The sequence below is a fragment of the Bombina bombina genome, chromosome 5 (genome assembly GCF_027579735.1).
Source record: "Bombina bombina isolate aBomBom1 chromosome 5, aBomBom1.pri, whole genome shotgun sequence".
Taxonomy (NCBI): Eukaryota; Metazoa; Chordata; class Amphibia; order Anura; family Bombinatoridae; genus Bombina; species Bombina bombina.
In genome coordinates, this window is record NC_069503.1 from 164,481,217 (window position 1) to 164,501,094 (window position 19,878).

The 19,878-nt window shown below is 37.6% G+C and overlaps 1 protein-coding gene across 1 annotated transcript in view; it reads left to right on the top strand.

Annotated features, from left to right (window-relative positions):
- Positions 1-19,878, top strand: part of GARS1 (glycyl-tRNA synthetase 1) — a 123,418-nt gene that overhangs the window by 55,156 nt on the left and 48,384 nt on the right. Inside the window, exons 6-9 of the mRNA XM_053713773.1 lie at positions 567-643; positions 1,234-1,379; positions 1,553-1,702; positions 7,459-7,621. Coding sequence (XP_053569748.1) covers positions 567-643; positions 1,234-1,379; positions 1,553-1,702; positions 7,459-7,621 — 536 coding nt within the window. The remainder of the gene's footprint in view (positions 1-566; positions 644-1,233; positions 1,380-1,552; positions 1,703-7,458; positions 7,622-19,878) is intronic.

Here is a 19,878-nt window from a genome sequence, read left to right on the forward strand (position 1 = left end):
TTGTTAATGTTTTAAAAGATAGATAATCCCTTTATTACCCATTCCCCAATTTTGCATAACCAACACAGTTATATTAATATAATTTTTACCTCTGTGATTACCTTGTATCTAGGAACCTTCTTCCAGCCCCCTGATCACATGACTGTGACTATTATCTATTGTCTTAAATTTAGCATTGTTTTGTGCTAAATCTTAAATAACCCCCTGTGCCTGAACACAGTGATATCTATATGGCCCATGTGTATTTTCTGTCTCTGTGTTGAAAAGAGATTTAAAAAGCCTGTGATAAGAGGCAGCCCTCAAAGGCTTAGAAATTAGCATATGAGCCTACCTATGTTTAGTTTAAACTAAGAATACCAAGAGAAAAAAAGCAAATTTGTTGATAAAAGTAAATTGGAAAGTTGATTAAAATTAAAAGTTCTGTCTGAATAATGAAAGTTTAATTTATACTTGACTGTCCCTTTTAATATGATCTATTTCACAGCAACAAAAGAGTTCTATAATTACAGAAGTCGTAACGGTCTCTTTTAAGTAGTAACCCTAATTTTGTCTTTTGACACATGCAGCTCACCTGCAGAAGCTAATGTCTGACAAAAAGTGTACACCAGAGCAAAAAGCAGAGATGGAAAATGTACTGACACAGGTAAGTCACAGTAAAGAAACAAAAATAGTCTTCCAAAAAAGGATACCAAGAGAATGAAACACATTTTATATTGGATGTAAATTTTAAAAGTAAATATATTCATATTAATATAAAGTGAAGTATGGAAAACACCAAACAATTTACCATCTCCAAACAGGCACATTAAAAATATATATTTTTTAATATTACACACATAGATTGCAAAGTATTAGCTACATATAGAATTTTTTTTTAAGTAAGCCACAGTATTTAAAATTCTTATATATTAAATCACTATAACAAGGTTTTAAAATGATCTATTTAAAAAAATAAAAAAAAAAATCAACGCCCCCTTAAATAGATCAGTAACACTTTTCCTTTGAGTATTTGGGGGGATTTTTTAATTATATGTCCTAGACCTAGAATAGCATGAAGGTGAGCTATGTTGATATATAAATCTAGAAAAAGTTAAAAACCTTGCATTAGTTAGTATAGGAAGTATGTGGTTGGTCATGTAAACCTGTTTATAATATATACAGACTGTCTGTGCCAGTGCAGTGAGGCGCATGTGCTACAGGCAAGTAATTAGATCTTTGTTCTCCCTCCTGCAGATGGATAACTACAGCCAGCAAGAACTTGCTGATCTCTTTGTGAAGTATAATGTGAAATCCCCAATTACTTTAAATGATCTGACCCCTCCTGTTGCATTTAACCTGATGTTCCAGACCTCTATCGGACCCGGGGGTAACATGCCTGGGTAAGTTACTCCAAATATTATCATTTATTTTCAAACCAAATCATGGCTCCTTTTTTTTTTTTGACCTAGTACATAAAAATGTTTTATATCTAAGGAAAATGGATAATTGTTTTTTCTGTGATCCCTTATATTTATTTATTCTTTTATTTGTGTTTTTCATATCCCTTGGATAGCTACTTGAGACCAGAAACTGCACAAGGAATATTCCTCAACTTTAAACGCCTTTTAGAATTTAACCAGGGAAAACTTCCATTTGCTGCTGCTCAGATTGGTAATTCCTTCAGAAATGAGATTTCTCCACGCTCTGGGCTCATCAGAGTACGGTAATTAAACAGTTTTTTGCTTTATATTTATTCTTATTTCCCTTAGTAAATAAAACCAAAAGCAAATAGGGATAGCTTATTTGATATAGCATTATAAAAAATAGATGCTTTTGCTAATCTGAATCCTCATACCAATTGCTTCACATTAATGGTGGGTTGGCTATGGGACATGTCTAGCATATTATACTGGTAGGTGTATAAAAATATTTTCCTTGCTTTTATTATGCATTACTACCTGGTCATGTTATTAGGCGTCATTTTGTCGAATTTATGTTAAGGGGACATTTAAAGCCACAAATAGCTCAGCTTTAAAATGGAGAACACTTTCCTGTGGAGTAATGCTGCCTGCCTAGGTCTCTCCCCAGACCATTTTAAAGGTTGTAGTTCATAGAGAATGACAGCGCTTCAATTCCACTTCTAGTAGTGCCTGGATACTCCGTCAATCATGGAAAATCAGAATTCACAATAGTATTATGTGCTTCGATTTATTTCAAGCGTAGGTTGTACCTGATCGAGAACCCCTTTCTTGGGCCTACCTGATTAAGGATTTCTCATGTTTGGAACCTTATTTTCTGGGTAAAGAACTTTCTGCTTTGATATTGAGAACTACTTCCATGCCTTTATGATGACATCAGCAGAAAATGATTGGTTCTTCTATTGTGATGCTTAAAGGGACACTGAACCCCAATTTTTTCTTTCGTGATTTAGATAGGGCATGACATTTTAAGCAACTTTCTAATTTACTGCTATTATCAAATTTTCTTAATTCTCCCGGTATCTTTATTTGAAATGCAAGAATGTAAGTTTAGATACCGGCCCATTTTTGGTGAACAATCTGAGTTGTTCTTGCTGATTGGTGGATAAATTCATCCACCAATAAAAAAGTGCTGTCCATAGTCTGAACCAAAATAAAAGCTTAGATGCCTTTTTCAAATAAAGATAGCAAGCGAACAAAGACAAATTGATAATAGGAGTAAATTAGAAAGTTGCTTAAAATTGCATGCTCTCTGAATCACGAAAGAAAAAATTTGGGTTCAGTGTCCCTTTAAGATTTGTCATTAAAACTCAAAGTTATGATGTGATGTATTATGACTTGTGAAACCTGATAAACTGCCTTTTTGTCCTACACAACATTTGCATGGTTACATGGGTGTGTGATGCAATTGATTTAAATTCTGAATTGAGCTTATTATTTGTGCTTACAGTTTTGTGCTAATGTAGATGCATTGCAAATAAAGGGAAGGGATGGTACCACTCTAATGCATCTTTCAGTTCTGTTCAATTGATGGGCAATTCTCTAACAAACGAGGCCATAGGGCTGCATTATAAATGTACAACTATAAACACACTGATAATTATATCTTCTAAAAATATCCAGTGGGATAGTGACAAACTTGGGTAAGGTTGCAGGTTACCCTTTGCCCGCTGTTCCCTAAAGGGCTCTTGAGTTGTGGCCACCTTCTTGTTTTCCCACCCACTAGAGGTCCCCACAGCATATAGTTTTAATTCAACCCAAGAAATTTCTTTCATGATTCAGATGGAACATATAATGTTAAACAACTTTCCAAGTTACTTCTGTTATCAAAATTTGCTTTGTTTTCTTGGTATCATTTGTTAAAAACATGCCTTAGTAGGCTCAAAAGCAGCAGTGCAGACCTGGGAGCTATTTACTGATTGGTGGCTGCACATATATGCCATCTTATCACTAAGTGCCCAATTGTCTAAAGCTCTCTACTCAGTTGAGATTATATGAAATGATCCATTGGTACTGCAAGATCCCTCACTAGATACCTAGGGGTCGATTTATCAATCCCCCTTTGCCCTTCTACGTCTGCAGGTTCTCACAAGAGAACCTGCAGTCCGTATTTAACAAGCAGCGGTTATTAGACTGCTGCTTCCTTAAAGGGTCATGATACCCAAATGTTTAAACACTTGAAAGTGATGCAGCATAGCTGTAAAAAGCTGACTAGAAAATATCACCTGAAAATCTCTATGTAAAAAAAAAAAAGATATTTTACCTCAAAAAAGTTCCTCAGTAGCCACATCCCATTGTAAAGAACTTCTAAGTAGCAAATCAGTATGTCTGTCCTGGGACAGCTAAGGGAGTGAGCTTTGGTGCACACTCATCTTATTTCCCTATTCAGTTTAAGGAAGTTTACTATGAAATCTCATGAGATCACAGTAAAAGAGTTCATGACCTCAGCACTGTTGATGCTGATTGGCTGCTGTTCATTTCTTCTTTTTTTAATTTTATTTTTACCTGCAGCTGGGCAGCAGCTGAGTATAACTTTTTACACAGAACTTACTCTGCTGAGCTGAGGAGATTGTGAGGTAAAATATCTTCCTTTTTTACATAGAGATGCTCAGGTGATATTTTCCTGTCTGCTTTTTACAGTTATACTGCTTCAGTTTCAAGTGATTTAGCATATAAGTATTATGTCCCTTTAACCTTTCACCACCTATTAGGTGGCGAATTTCAATCTCCCTGGTCTCGTCTGACCAGGGAGATTGATAGCTCCTGCCCGCACGTGATTGGCAGGGGGCGGGATTGTACGTGAGCGCAAAATAGCGCTAGTGTCCAATGCAGGAGCGCGTTTGATAAATCGACCCCCTAGAATGCCCTGCATTTCTGTGAATTACAATATCGTACTGCATGACAGTTTTGTTGCATTTACACTTTGTGCTTTGTATTTTAATTTACTTTAGACTTCAGATTTTTTTATTGGCTCATCTGATTTGTTCAGCTAGCTCCTAGTAGTGCATTGCTGCTTCTCCTAGAAAGGATAGCAAGAGAATAAAGCAAACGTTATAATAGAAGTGAACTGTAAAGTTGTTTCTAAATGTACTTTAGGCTTGAAATTTTGTCATTTGCTCACCTTATGTGTTCAGCTAGCTCCAATGACGTATTGCAAGAACCAAGAGAATGAAGCAAATTGTATGTTCTATCTGAATCCTGAAACCAAAAATTATGTTGCATGTCCTTTTTAAACGTTCATGGTTAGGACAGGGCATGCAACATTTTAGTTTACTTCTGTTATCAGACTTGCTTTTTTCGCTTTGTTGAAAAGTGTAATGAGGTGGGCTCAAGAGCAGCAATGCAGTGCTGGTTCAGCAGATGTTTTCAGCTACCTCCCAGTGCTGCTCCTGAGCCTTCCTAGGTTTACTCTTCTACTAAGAGAACCAAATCAATTTGATAATAGAAGTAAATTGAAAAGTTGCTTAAAGGGACAGTCTACTTTTTTATTGTTTAAAAAGATAATAATCCCTTTATTACCCATTCCCTAGTTTTGCATAACCAACACTGTTATAATAATACACTCTTTACCTCTGTGATTATCTTGTATCTAAGCCTCTGCAGACTGGCACCTTATTTCAGTTCTTTTGACAGACTTGCATTTTAGCCAATCAGTGCTGACTCTTAAATAACCCACATGAGTGAGCACAATGTTACCTATATGGCACACATGAACTAATAGTGTCTAACTGTAAAAAAACTGTCAAAATGCACTGAGATAAGAGGCGGTCTTCAACGTCTTCGAAATTAGCATATGATCGTACCTAGTTTTAGCTTTCAACAAAGAATACCTAGAAAACAATTGAAGTTTGATGATAAAAGTAAATTGTAAAGTTGTTTAAAATGGCATGCCCCATCTGAATCATGAAAGTTTTTAGTTTTGACTCGACTGTCTCTTTTTTTAAATTGCATTCTCTACCTGAATCCTAAATGTTTATAATTGTCATTTTACTGTCCTGTTTAAGATTTTGTCTATAGCAGTGCATTTCGTATTGTAATTTGTGCGACTTCTGATTGTAGTTTGATCATTTCTCTTTATTTTTAACAAGTCTGTCTTCCTTTATACACAGTTGTGCTCATAAGTTTACATACCCTGGCAGAATTTATGATTTCTTGGCCATTTTTCAGAGAATATGAATGATAACACAAACACTTTTCTTTCACTCATGGTTAGTGTTTGGCTGAAGCAATTTATTATCAATCAACTGTGTTTCACTCTCTTTAAATCATAATGACAACAGAAACTACCCAAATGACCCTGATCAAAAGTTTACATACCCCAGTTCTTAATACAGTGTATTGCCCCCTTTAACATCAATGACAGCTTGAAGTCTTTTGTGGTATTTGTGGATGAAGCTCTTTATCTTCTCAGATGGTAAAGCTGCCCATTCTTCCTGGCAAAAAGCCTCCAGTTCCTGTAAATTCTGGGGCTGACTTGCATGAACTGCATGTTTGAGATCTCCCCAGAGTGGCTCAATGATATTGAGGTCAGGAGACTGAGATGGCCACTCCAGAACCTTCACTATTCTGATGTAGCCAATGAGAGGTCGACTTGGCCTTGTGTTTAGGATCATTGTCATGTTGGAATGTCCAAGTACGTCCCATGCACAGCTTCCGGGCTGATGAATGCAAATCCAAAAATCCAGTATTTTTTGATAACATACTGCATTCATCTTGCCTTCAATTCTGACCAAATTTCCCGTGTCTTTTGTAGCTTACACATCCCAAAAACATCAGTGAAAAAAAAGGTACAGTAGGAATGGTGTACCTTTTATCATAGGCCTTATTGACTCCTCTCTAAATGTAGCGTTTATGGTTGTGGCCAAAAAGCTCAATTTTGGTCTCATCACTCCAAATTACTTTGTGCCAGAAGGTTTGAGGCTTGTCTCTGTGCTGTTTGGTGTATTGTAAGCGGGATACTTTGTGGCGTTTGCGTAGTAATGGCTTTCTTCTGGCGACTCGACCATGCAGCCCATCTTTCTTCAAGTGCCTCCTTATTGTGCATCTTGAAACAGCCACACCACATGTTTTCAGAGAGTCCTGTATTTCACCTGAGGTTATTTGTGGGTTTTTCTTTGCATCCCAAACAATTTTCCTGGCAGTTGTGGCTGAAATTTTAGTTGGTCTACCTGACCGTGGTTTTGTTTCAACAGAACCCCTCATTTTCCACTTCTTGATTAGATTTTGAACACTGCTGATTGGCATTCTCAATTCCTTTGATATCTTTTTATATCCCTTTCCCATTTTATACAGTTCAACTACCTTTTCTCGCAGATCCTTTGACAATTCTTTGGCTTTCCCCATGACTCAGAATCCAGAAACGTCAGTGCAACACTGGATTAAAGATGCGAGAGTCTGTCTGGAGTCCAGAAACTTATTGACCTTTTATACACACACACTAATTATAAGCAAACCGATAACAGGTGAGGATGGTTACCTTTAATAGCCATTCAAACCCCTTTGTGTCAACTTGTGTGCATGTTATCACGCCAAAATCACCAGGGTATGTAAACTTTTGATCAGGGTCATTTGGGTAGTTTCTGTTATTATGATTTAAAAAGAGTAAACACAGTTGATAATAAATGGCTTCAGACAAACACTAACCATGAGTGAAAGAAAAGTTTTTGTGTTATTTTATAGTCTCTGAAAAATGGCCAAGAAATCATAAATTCTGCCAGGGTATGTAAGGTTATGAGCGCACAACTATATTTTAGTTGATTGTTGACAAATTGCATTGCACTTTTAAATTTCAAAACTGAATTCACATAAAAAAATGCAAAGAGGGCTGTACAGAAGTTTTCACTGGGTCTGTCTGAAGTTCTCTCACAGCCTTAATTATATTATTTAGACATTTTACACCTGTTAATCTCACTGATTTATCCTTTCAATTTTATGCACTTATTTAATTTGCAGAAAAGTTTTTATTTCTGAGATTGTGTTTTTTTTTTTTAAATCACTTCAGAGAATTCACTATGGCAGAAATAGAGCACTTTGTGGACCCTAATGATAAGCACCACCCTAAGTTTGGAAACGTGGCTGATTTAAACATCTTGCTTTATTCTTCCAAAGCACAGCTAAGTGGGGAGTCTGCTCAAAAGATGCGACTTGGTGATGCAGTTGAGCAGGTATGAGTCTTTTAGATTTAAAGGTATAGTCCTAGTGCTTGCTAGTTTATTTTTACTTTTATAATATTTTTGTAAATAAAGATAAGATAAAATTATCCTTCAGCCAAATCTTCAAAACACCCTTACCTTTTGCAACTGTCTATATTGATGCTGGCCAATGGAAATGGTTATGGAAACAGACTTTGATAGCTTAGACACTTGCTTGGTACTTAGTATAGTTAGCTGTTTAAAGGGACATACAATCCAAATGTTTTCTTTCTTAAAACCAAGACAACTAAAAAAAAATATTAGATAATATAAGTAAATTGGAAAGCTGTTTAAAATCCCATGCTCTATCTGAATCCTGAAAGAATGTCTGTTTCATGTCCCTTTAAATCTCTTTTGCGTGTTTGAGAATCTTTGTCCAATACAATGACACATAGTGAGAAATGTTACCTTCATACGTCTTGGTTATATTCTAATGCTTGCAGCTGAAGCGCTAGACCATATGGCTGCAGTAATTGGCTGATTCAGAGACTTAAACAAAATTGAGAGAAAAATAAACACTGATTTACTAGCAAGATATGATTTTTTTTTTTTGTTTTTTTTATAGGTTGTATCTAAAAAAATGTTAACACTATTCCATTGTTTCCTATTGAGATAGAAAAACCACAAGAATATACCTTTACGTTTTTGAAAGGGATATGAAAAACTATTTTTTTCTTTCATGTAATTAGCAAGAGTCCATGAGCTAGTGACGTATGGGATATACATTCCTACCAGGAGGGGCAAAGTTTCCCAAACCTCAAAATGCCTATAAATACACCCCTCACCACACCCACAATTCAGTTTTTACAAACTTTGCCTCCGATGTAGGTGGTGAAGTAAGTTTGTGCTAGATTCTACGTTGATATGCGCTCCGCAGCAAGTTGGAGCCCGGTTTTCCTCTCAGCGTGCAGTGAATGTCAGAGGGATGTGAGGAGAGTATTGCCTATTTGAATGCAGTGATCTCCTTCTACAGGGTCTATTTCATAGGTTCTCTGTTATCGGTCGTAGAGATTCATCTCTTACCTCCCTTTTCAGATCGACGATATACTCTTATATATACCATTACCTCTGCTGATTCTCGTTTCAGTACTGGTTTGGCTTTCTACAAACATGTAGATGAGTGTCCTGGGGTAAGTAAATCTTATTTTCTGTGACACTCTAAGCTATGGTTGGGCACTTTGTTTATAAAGTTCTAAATATATGTATTCAAACATTTATTTGCCTTGACTCAGAATGTTCAACTTTCCTTATTTTTCAGACAGTCAGTTTCATATTTGGGATAATGCATTTGAATTAATCATTTTTTCTTACCTTCAATTTGATTCTTTTTTCCCTGTGGGCTGTTAGGCTCGCGGGGGCTGAAAATGCTTCATTTTATTGCGTCATTCTTGGCGCTGACTTTTTTGGCGCAAAAATTATTTTCCGTTTCCGGCGTCATACGTGTCGCCGGAAGTTGCGTCATTTTTTGACGTTATTTTGCGCCAAAAATGTCGGCGTTCCGGATGTGGCGTCATTTTTGGCGCCAAAAAGCATTTAGGCGCCAAATAATGTGGGCGTCTGATTTGGCGCTAAAAAATATGGGCGTCGCTTTTGTCTCCACATTATTTTAGTCTCATTTTTCATTGCTTCTGGTTGCTAGAAGCTTGTTCTTTGGCATTTTTTCCCATTCCTGAAACTGTCATTTAAGGAATTTGATCAATTTTGCTTTATATGTTGTTTTTTCTCTTACATATTGCAAGATGTCTCACGTTGCATCTGAGTCAGAAGATACTACAGGAAAATCGCTGTCTAGTGCTGGATCTACCAAAGCTAAGTGTATCTGCTGTAAACTTTTGGTAGCTATTCCTCCGGCTGTTGTTTGTATTAATTGTCATGACAAACTTGTTAATGCAGATAATATTTCCTTTAGTAAAGTACCATTGTCTGTTGCAGTTCCCTCAACATCTAAGGTGCAGAATGTTCCTGATAACATAAGAGATTTTGTTTCTGAATCCATCAAGAAGGCTATGTCTGTTATTTCTCCTTCTAGTAAACGTAAAAAATCTTTTAAAACTTCTCTCCCTACAGATGAATTTTTAAATGAACATCATCATTCTGATTCTGATGACTCTTCTGGTTCAGAGGATTCTGTCTCAGAGATTGATGCTGATAAATCTTCATATTTATTTAAAATGGAATTTATTCGTTCTTTACTTAAAGAAGTACTAATTGCTTTAGAAATAGAGGATTCTGGTCCTCTTGATACTAATTCTAAACGTTTAGATAAGGTATTTAAATCTCCTGTGGTTATTCCAGAAGTTTTTCCTGTTCCTAATGCTATTTCTGCAGTAATTTCCAAAGAATGGGATAAATTGGGTAATTCATTTACTCCTTCTAAACGTTTTAAGCAATTATATCCTGTACCGTCTGACAGGTTAGAATTTTGGGACAAAATCCCTAAAGTTGATGGGGCTATTTCTACCCTTGCTAAACGTACTACTATTCCTACGTCAGATGGTACTTCGTTTAAAGATCCTTTAGATAGGAAAATTGAATCCTTTCTAAGAAAAGCTTATCTGTGTTCAGGTAATCTTCTTAGACCTGCTATATCATTGGCTGATGTTGCTGCAGCTTCAACTTTTTGGTTGGAAACTTTAGCGCAACAAGTAACAAATCATGATTCTCATGATATTATTATTCTTCTTCAGCATGCTAATAATTTTATTTGTGATGCCATTTTTGATATTAGAGTTGATGTCAGGTTTATGTCTCTAGCTATTTTAGCTAGAAGAGCTTTATGGCTTAAGACTTGGAATGCTGATATGGCTTCTAAATCAACTCTACTTTCCATTTCTTTCCAGGGTAACAAATTATTTGGTTCTCAGTTGGATTCTATTATCTCAACTGTTACTGGTGGGAAAGGAACTTTTTTACCACAGGATAAAAAATCTAAAGGTAAAAACAGGGCTAATAATCGTTTTCGTTCCTTTCGTTTCAACAAAGAACAAAAGCCTGATCCTTCATCCTCAGGAGCAGTTTCAGTTTGGAAACCATCTCCAGTCTGGAATAAATCCAAGCCTGCTAGAAAGGCAAAGCCTGCTTCTAAGTCCTCATGAAGGTGCGGCCCTCATTCCAGCTCAGCTGGTAGGGGGCAGGTTACGTTTTTTCAAAGAAATTTGGATCAATTCTGTTCACAATCTTTGGATTCAGAACATTGTTTCAGAAGGGTACAGAATTGGTTTCAAGATGAGACCTCCTGCAAAGAGATTTTTTCTTTCCCGTGTCCCAGTAAAAGCTCAAGCATTTCTGAATTGTGTTTCAGATCTAGAGTTGGCTGGAGTAATTATGCCAGTTCCAGTTCCGGAACAGGGGATGGGGTTTTATTCAAATCTCTTCATTGTACCAAAGAAGGAGAATTCCTTCAGACCAGTTCTGGATCTAAAAATATTGAATCGTTATGTAAGGATACCAACGTTCAAGATGGTAACTGTAAGGACTATCTTGCCTTTTGTTCAGCAAGGGAATTATATGTCCACAATAGATTTACAGGATGCATATCTGCATATTCCGATTCATCCAGATCATTATCAGTTCCTGAGATTCTCTTTTCTGGACAAGCATTACCAGTTTGTGGCTCTGCCGTTTGGCCTAGCTACAGCTCCAAGAATTTTTACAAAGGTTCTCGGTGCCCTTCTGTCTGTAATCAGAGAACAGGGTATTGTGGTATTTCCTTATTTGGACGATATCTTGGTACTTGCTCAGTCTTTACATTTAGCAGAATTTCATACGAATCGACTTGTGTTGTTTCTTCAAGATCATGGTTGGAGGATCAATTTACCAAAAAGTTCTTTGATTCCTCAGACAAGGGTAACCTTTCTGGGTTTCCAGATAGATTCAGTGTCCATGACTCTGTCTTTAACAGACAAGAGACGTCTAAAATTGATTGCAGCTTGTCGAAACCTTCAGTCACAATCATTCCCTTCGGTAGCCTTATGCATGGAAATTCTAGGTCTTATGACTGCTGCATCGGACGCGATCCCCTTTGCTCGTTTTCACATGTGACCTCTTCAGCTCTGTATGCTGAATCAATGGTGCAAGGATTACACAAAGATATCTCAATTAATATCTTTAAAACCGATTGTTCGACACTCTCTAACGTGGTGGACAGATCACCATCGTTTAATTCAGGGGGCTTCTTTTGTGCTTCCGACCTGGACTGTAATTTCAACAGATGCAAGTCTCACAGGTTGGGGAGCTGTGTGGGGATCTCTGACGGCACAAGGAGTTTGGGAATCTCAGGAGGTGAGATTACCGATCAATATTTTGGAACTCCGTGCAATTTTCAGAGCTCTTCAGTTTTGGCCTCTTCTGAAGAGAGAATCGTTCATTTGTTTTCAGACAGACAATGTCACAACTGTGGCATACATCAATCATCAAGGAGGGACTCACAGTCCTCTGGCTATGAAAGAAGTATCTCGAATTTTGGTTTGGGCGGAATCCAGCTCCTGTCTAATCTCTGCGGTTCATATCCCAGGTATAGACAATTGGTAAGCGGATTATCTCAGTCGCCAAACGTTGCATCCGGGCGAATGGTCTCTTCACCCAGAGGTATTTCTTCAGATTGTTCAAATGTGGGAACTTCCAGAAATAGATCTGATGGCGTCTCATCTAAACAAGAAACTTCCCAGGTATCTGTCCAGATCCCGGGATCCTCAGGCGGAGGCAGTGGATGCATTATCACTTCCTTGGAAGTATCATCCTGCCTATATCTTTCCGCCTCTAGTTCTTCTCCCAAGAGTAATCTCCAAGATTCTGAAGGAATGCTCGTTTGTTCTGCTGGTAGCTCCGGCATGGCCTCACAGGTTTTGGTATGCGGATCTTGTCCGGATGGCCTCTTGCCAACCGTGGACTCTTCCGTTAAGACCAGACCTTCTGTCTCAAGGTCCTTTTTTCCATCAGGATCTCAAATCCTTAAATTTAAAGGTATGGAGATTGAACGCTTGATTCTTAGTCAAAGAGGTTTCTCTGACTCTGTGATTAATACTATGTTACAGGCTCGTAAATCTGTATCTAGAGAGATATATTATAGAGTCTGGAAGACTTATATTTCTTGGTGTCTTTCTCATCATTTTTCTTGGCATTCTTTTAGAATACCGAGAATTTTACAGTTTCTTCAGGATGGTTTAGATAAGGGTTTGTCCGCAAGTTCCTTGAAAGGACAAATCTCTGCTCTTTCTGTTCTTTTTCACAGGAAGATTGCTATTCTTCCTGATATTCATTGTTTTGTACAAGCTTTGGTTCGTATAAAACCTGTCATTAAGTCAATTTCTCCTCCTTGGAGTTTGAATTTGGTTCTGGGGGCTCTTCAAGCTCCTCCGTTTGAACCTATGCATTCATTGGACATTAAATTACTTTCTTGGAAAGTTTTGTTCCTTTTGGCTATCTCTTCAGCCAGAAGAGTTTCTGAATTGTCTGCTCTTTCTTGTGAGTCTCCTTTTCTGATTTTTCATCAGGATAAGGCGGTGTTGCGAACTTCTTTTGAATTTTTACCTAAAGTTGTGAATTCCAACAACATTAGTAGAGAAATTGTGGTTCCTTCAAGTGAGGGTAAAGTTAACAACACTCGTTCACTTTATATTGTAGCCTTTTTTAAAATAGGGCTAGTTTCATTCATCATATTTTTTATATTGTATTATATAATGCTGTTTTTAACCTTTTACACAGCCGATGATGATAATCTTTACTCCGCTCGCCATTTTGTCAAATTGATTGACAGGCGAGTGATATTTGATCCTCCAATGCTCTTTTTCCCCTTAAGGGGTTCAACCCATTCTTTGCAACATCATGCGAATGCTAAGCGCATGTGTTAAACCCGTATTAGCATAATTTATTCTCCATGCTCGTTCATGAGACACGCATGCTCCGTAGATCTCATCTGTATGATTGATTTAGTGCAGATAACAATATTCTTTTAGAGCTGACTCTCAGTGGTATTAGAGTATCAGAAGAAGTGTAGAGTGGACAGCTTGTACATCTATGTTGGTAAGGATACACAAGCATAGGTGCAATCTGTGTGAGATGAAACAATGTCCAATGCTCAGTGAAGTAAGTTAGCGCTGTTGACTTATAGGGTAAATAGGAATCAGGTAGTACTGTCACTTTAGGGGACGTGATACTGTTACAGCAAGTTGATGGAAATTCAGACAGAGCTGTGAAGGAGTAGCAGCAGGAAAACTCTTACTGTAGTTGCTCCGCAGATAGTTAGTCTCACATGGAGGATGGTGACGTCACAGAGTGGGTGGAGTCAAACCCGCTGATTGGAGCAGGGCTTGTGTCCATTAAACAACAATACTGCTACAACCGGGTAATCTTGATGCTGAAATTCCCACAAGAAGCAGGTATGGGTGAGGAGGGGTAGCAGCCAAGGTTCCTTCCGAATGAAGAGTGATGTTGTGATATGTTACCAGTTGGTGCTTATGCGGTAACAGGTCCGTGAGAGCTGAGCTGCTGTAGGAAATTGGGGAGAAAGGTACAGAGTCTTTATGTCTGTATGGTATATGAGGATGGTAAATCCGTAAATGGGAAAACAACTTGCTGGTGTTACTGTTAGGCAATTTGCTAACAGATATCCAAAGTTTGACTCTCCCAAATAGCGTAGACAGACAGGACAAGGAAGGTGTAGCAAATAAGAATCTGACACAATGAATGAATATAGTAATTCATTGAATACTATGCTTCAAAGGGTATTGGCGCATGCGCAGTTCAAGTGATCATCGTGAACGCGCTTCTGAGCGACGTAGAGAGTGGGTGGGACCGCTCAAGAAGACAAACACAGGAGAACACGGAAGTATGGGTTGGGAGGAGTCGGCAAGTAGACGCTACATGATTTAAAATATAAATAGTATAAAAACTATAGGTGTAACATAAAAAAAAAGTTAGCGACTGCATTAATGTACTATTGGTAAATGCTTAGGTGTCTTCTATAACATTTAACTTTACCTTCACTTTCATTATGTCCTAATCCTAAGAATTCTAAGGAGAAATCGTTGCATTCTTTGGATGTTGTTAGAGCTTTGAAATATTATGTTGAAGCTACTAAATCTTTCCGAAAGACTTCTAGTCTATTTGTTATCTTTTCCGATTCTAGAAAAGGCCAGAAAGCTTCTGCCATTTCTCTGGCATCTTGGTTGAAATCTTTAATTCATCTTGCCTATGTTGAGTCGGGTAAAACTCCGCCTCAGAGGATTACAGCTCATTCTACTAGGTCAGTTTCTACTTCCTGGGCGTTTAGGAATGAAGCTTCGGTTGATCAGATTTGCAAAGCAGCAACTTGGTCCTCTTTGCATACTTTTACTAAATTCTACCATTTTGATGTATTTTCTTCTTCTGAAGCAGTTTTTGGTAGAAAAGTACTTCAGGCAGCGGTTTCAGTTTGAATCTTCTGCTTATGTTTTTCATTAAACTTTATTTTGGGTGTGGATTATTTTCAGCAGGAATTGGCTGTCTTTATTTTATCCCTCCCTCTCTAGTGACTCTTGTGTGGAAAGATCCACATCTTGGGTAATCATTATCCCATACGTCACTAGCTCATGGACTCTTGCTAATTACATGAAAGAAAACATAATTTATGTAAGAACTTACCTGATAAATTCATTTCTTTCATATTAGCAAGAGTCCATGAGGCCCGCCCTTTTTTTGTGGTGATTATGATTTTTGTATAAAGCACAATTATTCCAATTCCTTATTTTATATGCTTTCGCACTTTTTTATCACCCCACTTCTTGGCTATTCGTTAAACTGAATTGTGGGTGTGGTGAGGGGTGTATTTATAGGCATTTTGAGGTTTGGGAAACTTTGCCCCTCCTGGTAGGAATGTATATCCCATACGTCACTAGCTCATGGACTCTTGCTAATATGAAAGAAATGAATTTATCAGGTAAGTTCTTACATAAATTATGTTTTCTTTCATTGCGCGTACAATTTTTAAAAAACTTTCCAATTGACGTCATCAAATTTTGCGTTATTCCTGTGGTATTCTTTGTTGAAGGAGCAGCAATGTACTACTGAGAGCTAGCTGAACACATTGAGTGAACAAATAAGACGTGCAGACCCAATCAGCAGCTAGCTCCCAGTAGTGCATTGCTGCTCCTGAAACTACCTAGGTATGCTTTTCAACAAAGGATACCAAGAAAATGAAACAAATGAGATAATAGAAGGAAATTCTAAAGTTGTTTAAAATTGTATGCGCTATTTGAATCATGAAAGAACATTTTTGTGTTACATGTCCCTTTAAGATAAACCTGTTATAAAGACCCAAGCAGAGACAAATTGCTAAGACAAAACAATAAAAAAACTGAATCTCTTTAAAATGAGCCGTGTGTTTTTAGTTCTACTAGAAACATTTTGTGGAAAATGCAGCATTCTTTGCATGTAGGTTGGCTAATGTGCACTACCAAACACTAAGGCTATTACAGCAGTTATTTAAATTTGTCCTAAATATCTGATCAATAGAGTTGTGTTCTATATATTTCTTGATTTTGTTAATTATATTGTATCTTATTCCCACACACAATACCTCATATTTTCCTAAATCATCTTATTTGTTTTATTTTCAGCATTTGCCGCACTGAGCTCCTCAGGCTGCCCACGTCAGAACGCTGTTTTGCTGAGAGGTGACGTTTCTACCTCTTAGCCAATAGCCGTGGGTGAAAGTCAGCTTGGCACTGGCTGGCCCACACAGCTATTTGCCAAGAGGTGGAAACATCACCTCTCAGCAAAATAGCATTCTGCCGTGGGCTGCCTGAGGAGCTCTGTGTGGCAAATCTTCAATCAAATAAAGGAACTTTCAGCATAAAGTATTTTATACTATATGACTGAAAGTCCCCTTTATTTGTTCCACTTTTAAATCCTAGCGTTTCACAAACGCTAGGATTTACCATCATTTTAACAGAAAGGGATGCCTAGATATTTTAAAGATGGAAACTGCTTTTATCAGACTTTTTGGAGTGTGCTTAAAGTGATGGTAAATTTCAGACTTTTAGAATGTTGCAATGAAAAATAGTGTACAAGCAAAACTGCTTATTTTTCTTTTTAAAGTGTATATATATTTTATAGTAAAATCTGTAATCCTACTTGGTATTTTCTGTCCTCTTCCCCCCCCCCCCCCCAATTGATTTCCCATTTTGAATGTGCTGTGACATAAAGAGCCGTCCCACCCACTCTGTACATAGGCTTTCGAAGGGCTGGACTTCAAGTGTCATATGACACACACACTGATTGGATGTTCATTGGTATTGTCCAAAAAAAAAAAGTTAATCCCAGAGGGGCCTGCATAACATTATAATAGACACGCTACTATAGGCACTGAGTTTACCCTTTTCACAAATAGATAAAAACTTTAACCACTTTGTTGTTTATTTTCTCAGGAATTTATATAAAAAGGAAACTAATTTTATTGACTTTCTTTCAATGTGTTTTACTGAGATTAAAATCTCTCTTGTCATGGAGCAAAGGGAAAAGCACAAATCTAATTATATAAGTGGTCAAACCAGTTTGACAGCAACTTCTTAACTTTCTTTTTGCAAATTCAGTCCCACCCATACTGCTTTGAACTTAACATTTTAAATATGGTAACAGTATTAGTCTGATCTTTATTGATGATGCATTTGAATCTCCTTCATCTCTGGTGACTTGTTAATGTTGTATGTTTATGCACGTATTTGAAACTTTCACCACAGTAGATGCTATACTATACTAACGCCTAGATTACAAATGGAGCGCCATTGATAGAGCAGGGTGCGCGATCAATATTGCTGGACCAAGCAATTTGGTATTAAAAGTACATGGTAAAACAATTTCCAGAGAATGTTTAGTGCCCCCTGTACTTTCAATTGATATAGTGACCACGTTAAACATTAAAAGTAAAATTGAAGTAAAGTGTTAGGGCTAGAAGAAAAGTATAATAAAAGACAAAAAATATATTAAAATAAAGTATTACACTCATATTTACATATTAAATATACAATGTAAGTTTGTTATTTGAAATACATCCGCACTCGCTGGACTTTTAAATAAATATCTTTATTTATGAACAGTGACGTTTTGGGGATCAAACCGTCCCTTACCTCAGACAAAAAAAGGGGACAGTTTGATCCTCGAAACGTCACTGTTCATAAATAAAGATATTTATTTAAAATTCCAGCGTGTGCGGATCTACAACTTTTTCTATGTGATTTACGTTCCTGACAACCCTGGCTGTCATTTTGGAAGGTGAGAGTGCTAATCCCCTGTGACTCTGAGATACAGTCATGGCCACAAATATTGGCACCCCTGCATTTCTGTCAGATAATTCACCACTTCGCCCAGAAAATTGTTTGCAATTGCAAATGTTTAGGCATTCTCATGTTTATTTCTTTTGTTTGTATTGGTATGACACAAAAAAGTGGAGAAAAGAAAGCCAAATCTGACACATTCCACGCAAAACTCGAAAAATGGACGGGACAAAATTATTGGCACCCTCAATTTAATATTTGGTAGCACACCCCTTGGGGAAAAAGACTGAAATCAATGGCTTCCTGTAACCATCAATGAGTTTCTTACACCTCTACTGGAATTTTGGACCACTCTTCTTTCGCCAACTGCTCCAGATCTCTCAGATTGGAAGGGTTCCTTTTCCCAACTGCTGTTTTGAGATCTCTCCAAAGGTGCTCTATGGGATTGAGAGCTGGACTGATTGCTGGCCAGTTCAGTACTCTCCAGCGCTTTGTCTAAAACCATTTCTGGGTGCTTTTTTATATGTGCTTTGGGTCATTGTCCTGCTGTAAGACCCATGACCTCTGACAGAGACCCAACTTTCTGACACTGGCCCCTACATTGCACCACATAATTCTTTGGTAGTCTTCAGATTTCATTGTGCCATATACACAGTCAAGACATCCAGTGCCTGAAGAAGTAGCAAAGCAACCAAAAATATCAGTGAACCTCAAACATGTTTGACTATAGGGACGGTATTCTTTTGTTTAAAAGCCTCATTTCTTTTTCTGAAAACAGTAGTAGAATAATGAGCTTTACCAAAAAGCTGTAATTTTGTTTCATCTGTCTCAGCACATTCTCCCAAAAGTATTTTGGCTTCCTCAGGTAAGTTTCGGCAAACTCCAATCTGGCTTTTTTATGTTTCTGTAGAAATGGAAGATATATAGAGGGCGACTCCTAGTGCAGATCAGTTAGCTTTAAATTCTCCCACTAACAACTCCCCTTGGAAGAATACTCACACAGTGGGAAGCACACTATAGTGCTAATGCAGCCTGCTGGGTATATTGCAGTGGCCCAGCGCACATATACACTCTGGTAATGAACAGTTCCAAGGTTTTTTGCAGGATATTCCAATAAAACAATAGGAGACTTCAGTGGATAAAATGAACTTTATAAAAATCAATGAATCATATAAAAACAGTCAGTAAAACACGCTACGCGTTTCTCAGAGTTAACCACTCTGTTTCCTCAGGCAAGCCCTCTATATATCTTCCATTTCTACAGAAACGTAAAAAAGCCAGATTGGAGTTTGCCGAAACTTACCTGAGGAAGCCAAAATCCTTTTGGGAGAATGTGCTGAGACAGATGAAACAAAATTACAGCTTTTTGGTAAAGCTCATTATTCTACTACTGTTTTCAGAAAAAGAAATGAGGCTTTTAAACAAAAGAATACCGTCCCTATAGTCAAACATGTTTGAGGTTCACTGATATTTCTTTCATGTAATTAACAAGAGTCCATGAGCTAGTGACGTATGGGATATACATTCCTACCAGGAGGGGCAAAGTTTCCCAAACCTCAAAATGCCTATAAATACACCCCTCACCACACCCACAAATCAGTTTTACAAACTTTGCCTCCAAGGGAGGTGGTGAAGTAAGTTTGTGCTAGATTCTACGTTGATATGCGCTCCGCAGCAAGTTGGAGCCCGGTTTTCCTCTCAGCGTGCAGTGAATGTCAGAGGGATGTGAAGAGAGTATTGCCTATTGAATGCAGTGATCTCCTTCTACGGGGTCTATTTCATAAGGTTCTCTGTTATCGGTCGTAGAGATTCATCTCTTACCTCCCTTTTCAGATCGACGATATACTCTTATATTTACCATTACCTCTACTGATTCTCGTTTCAGTACTGGTTTGGCTTTCTACAAACATGTAGATGAGTGTCCTGGGGTAAGTAAGTCTTATTTTCTGTGACACTCTAAGCTATGGTTGGGCACTTTAT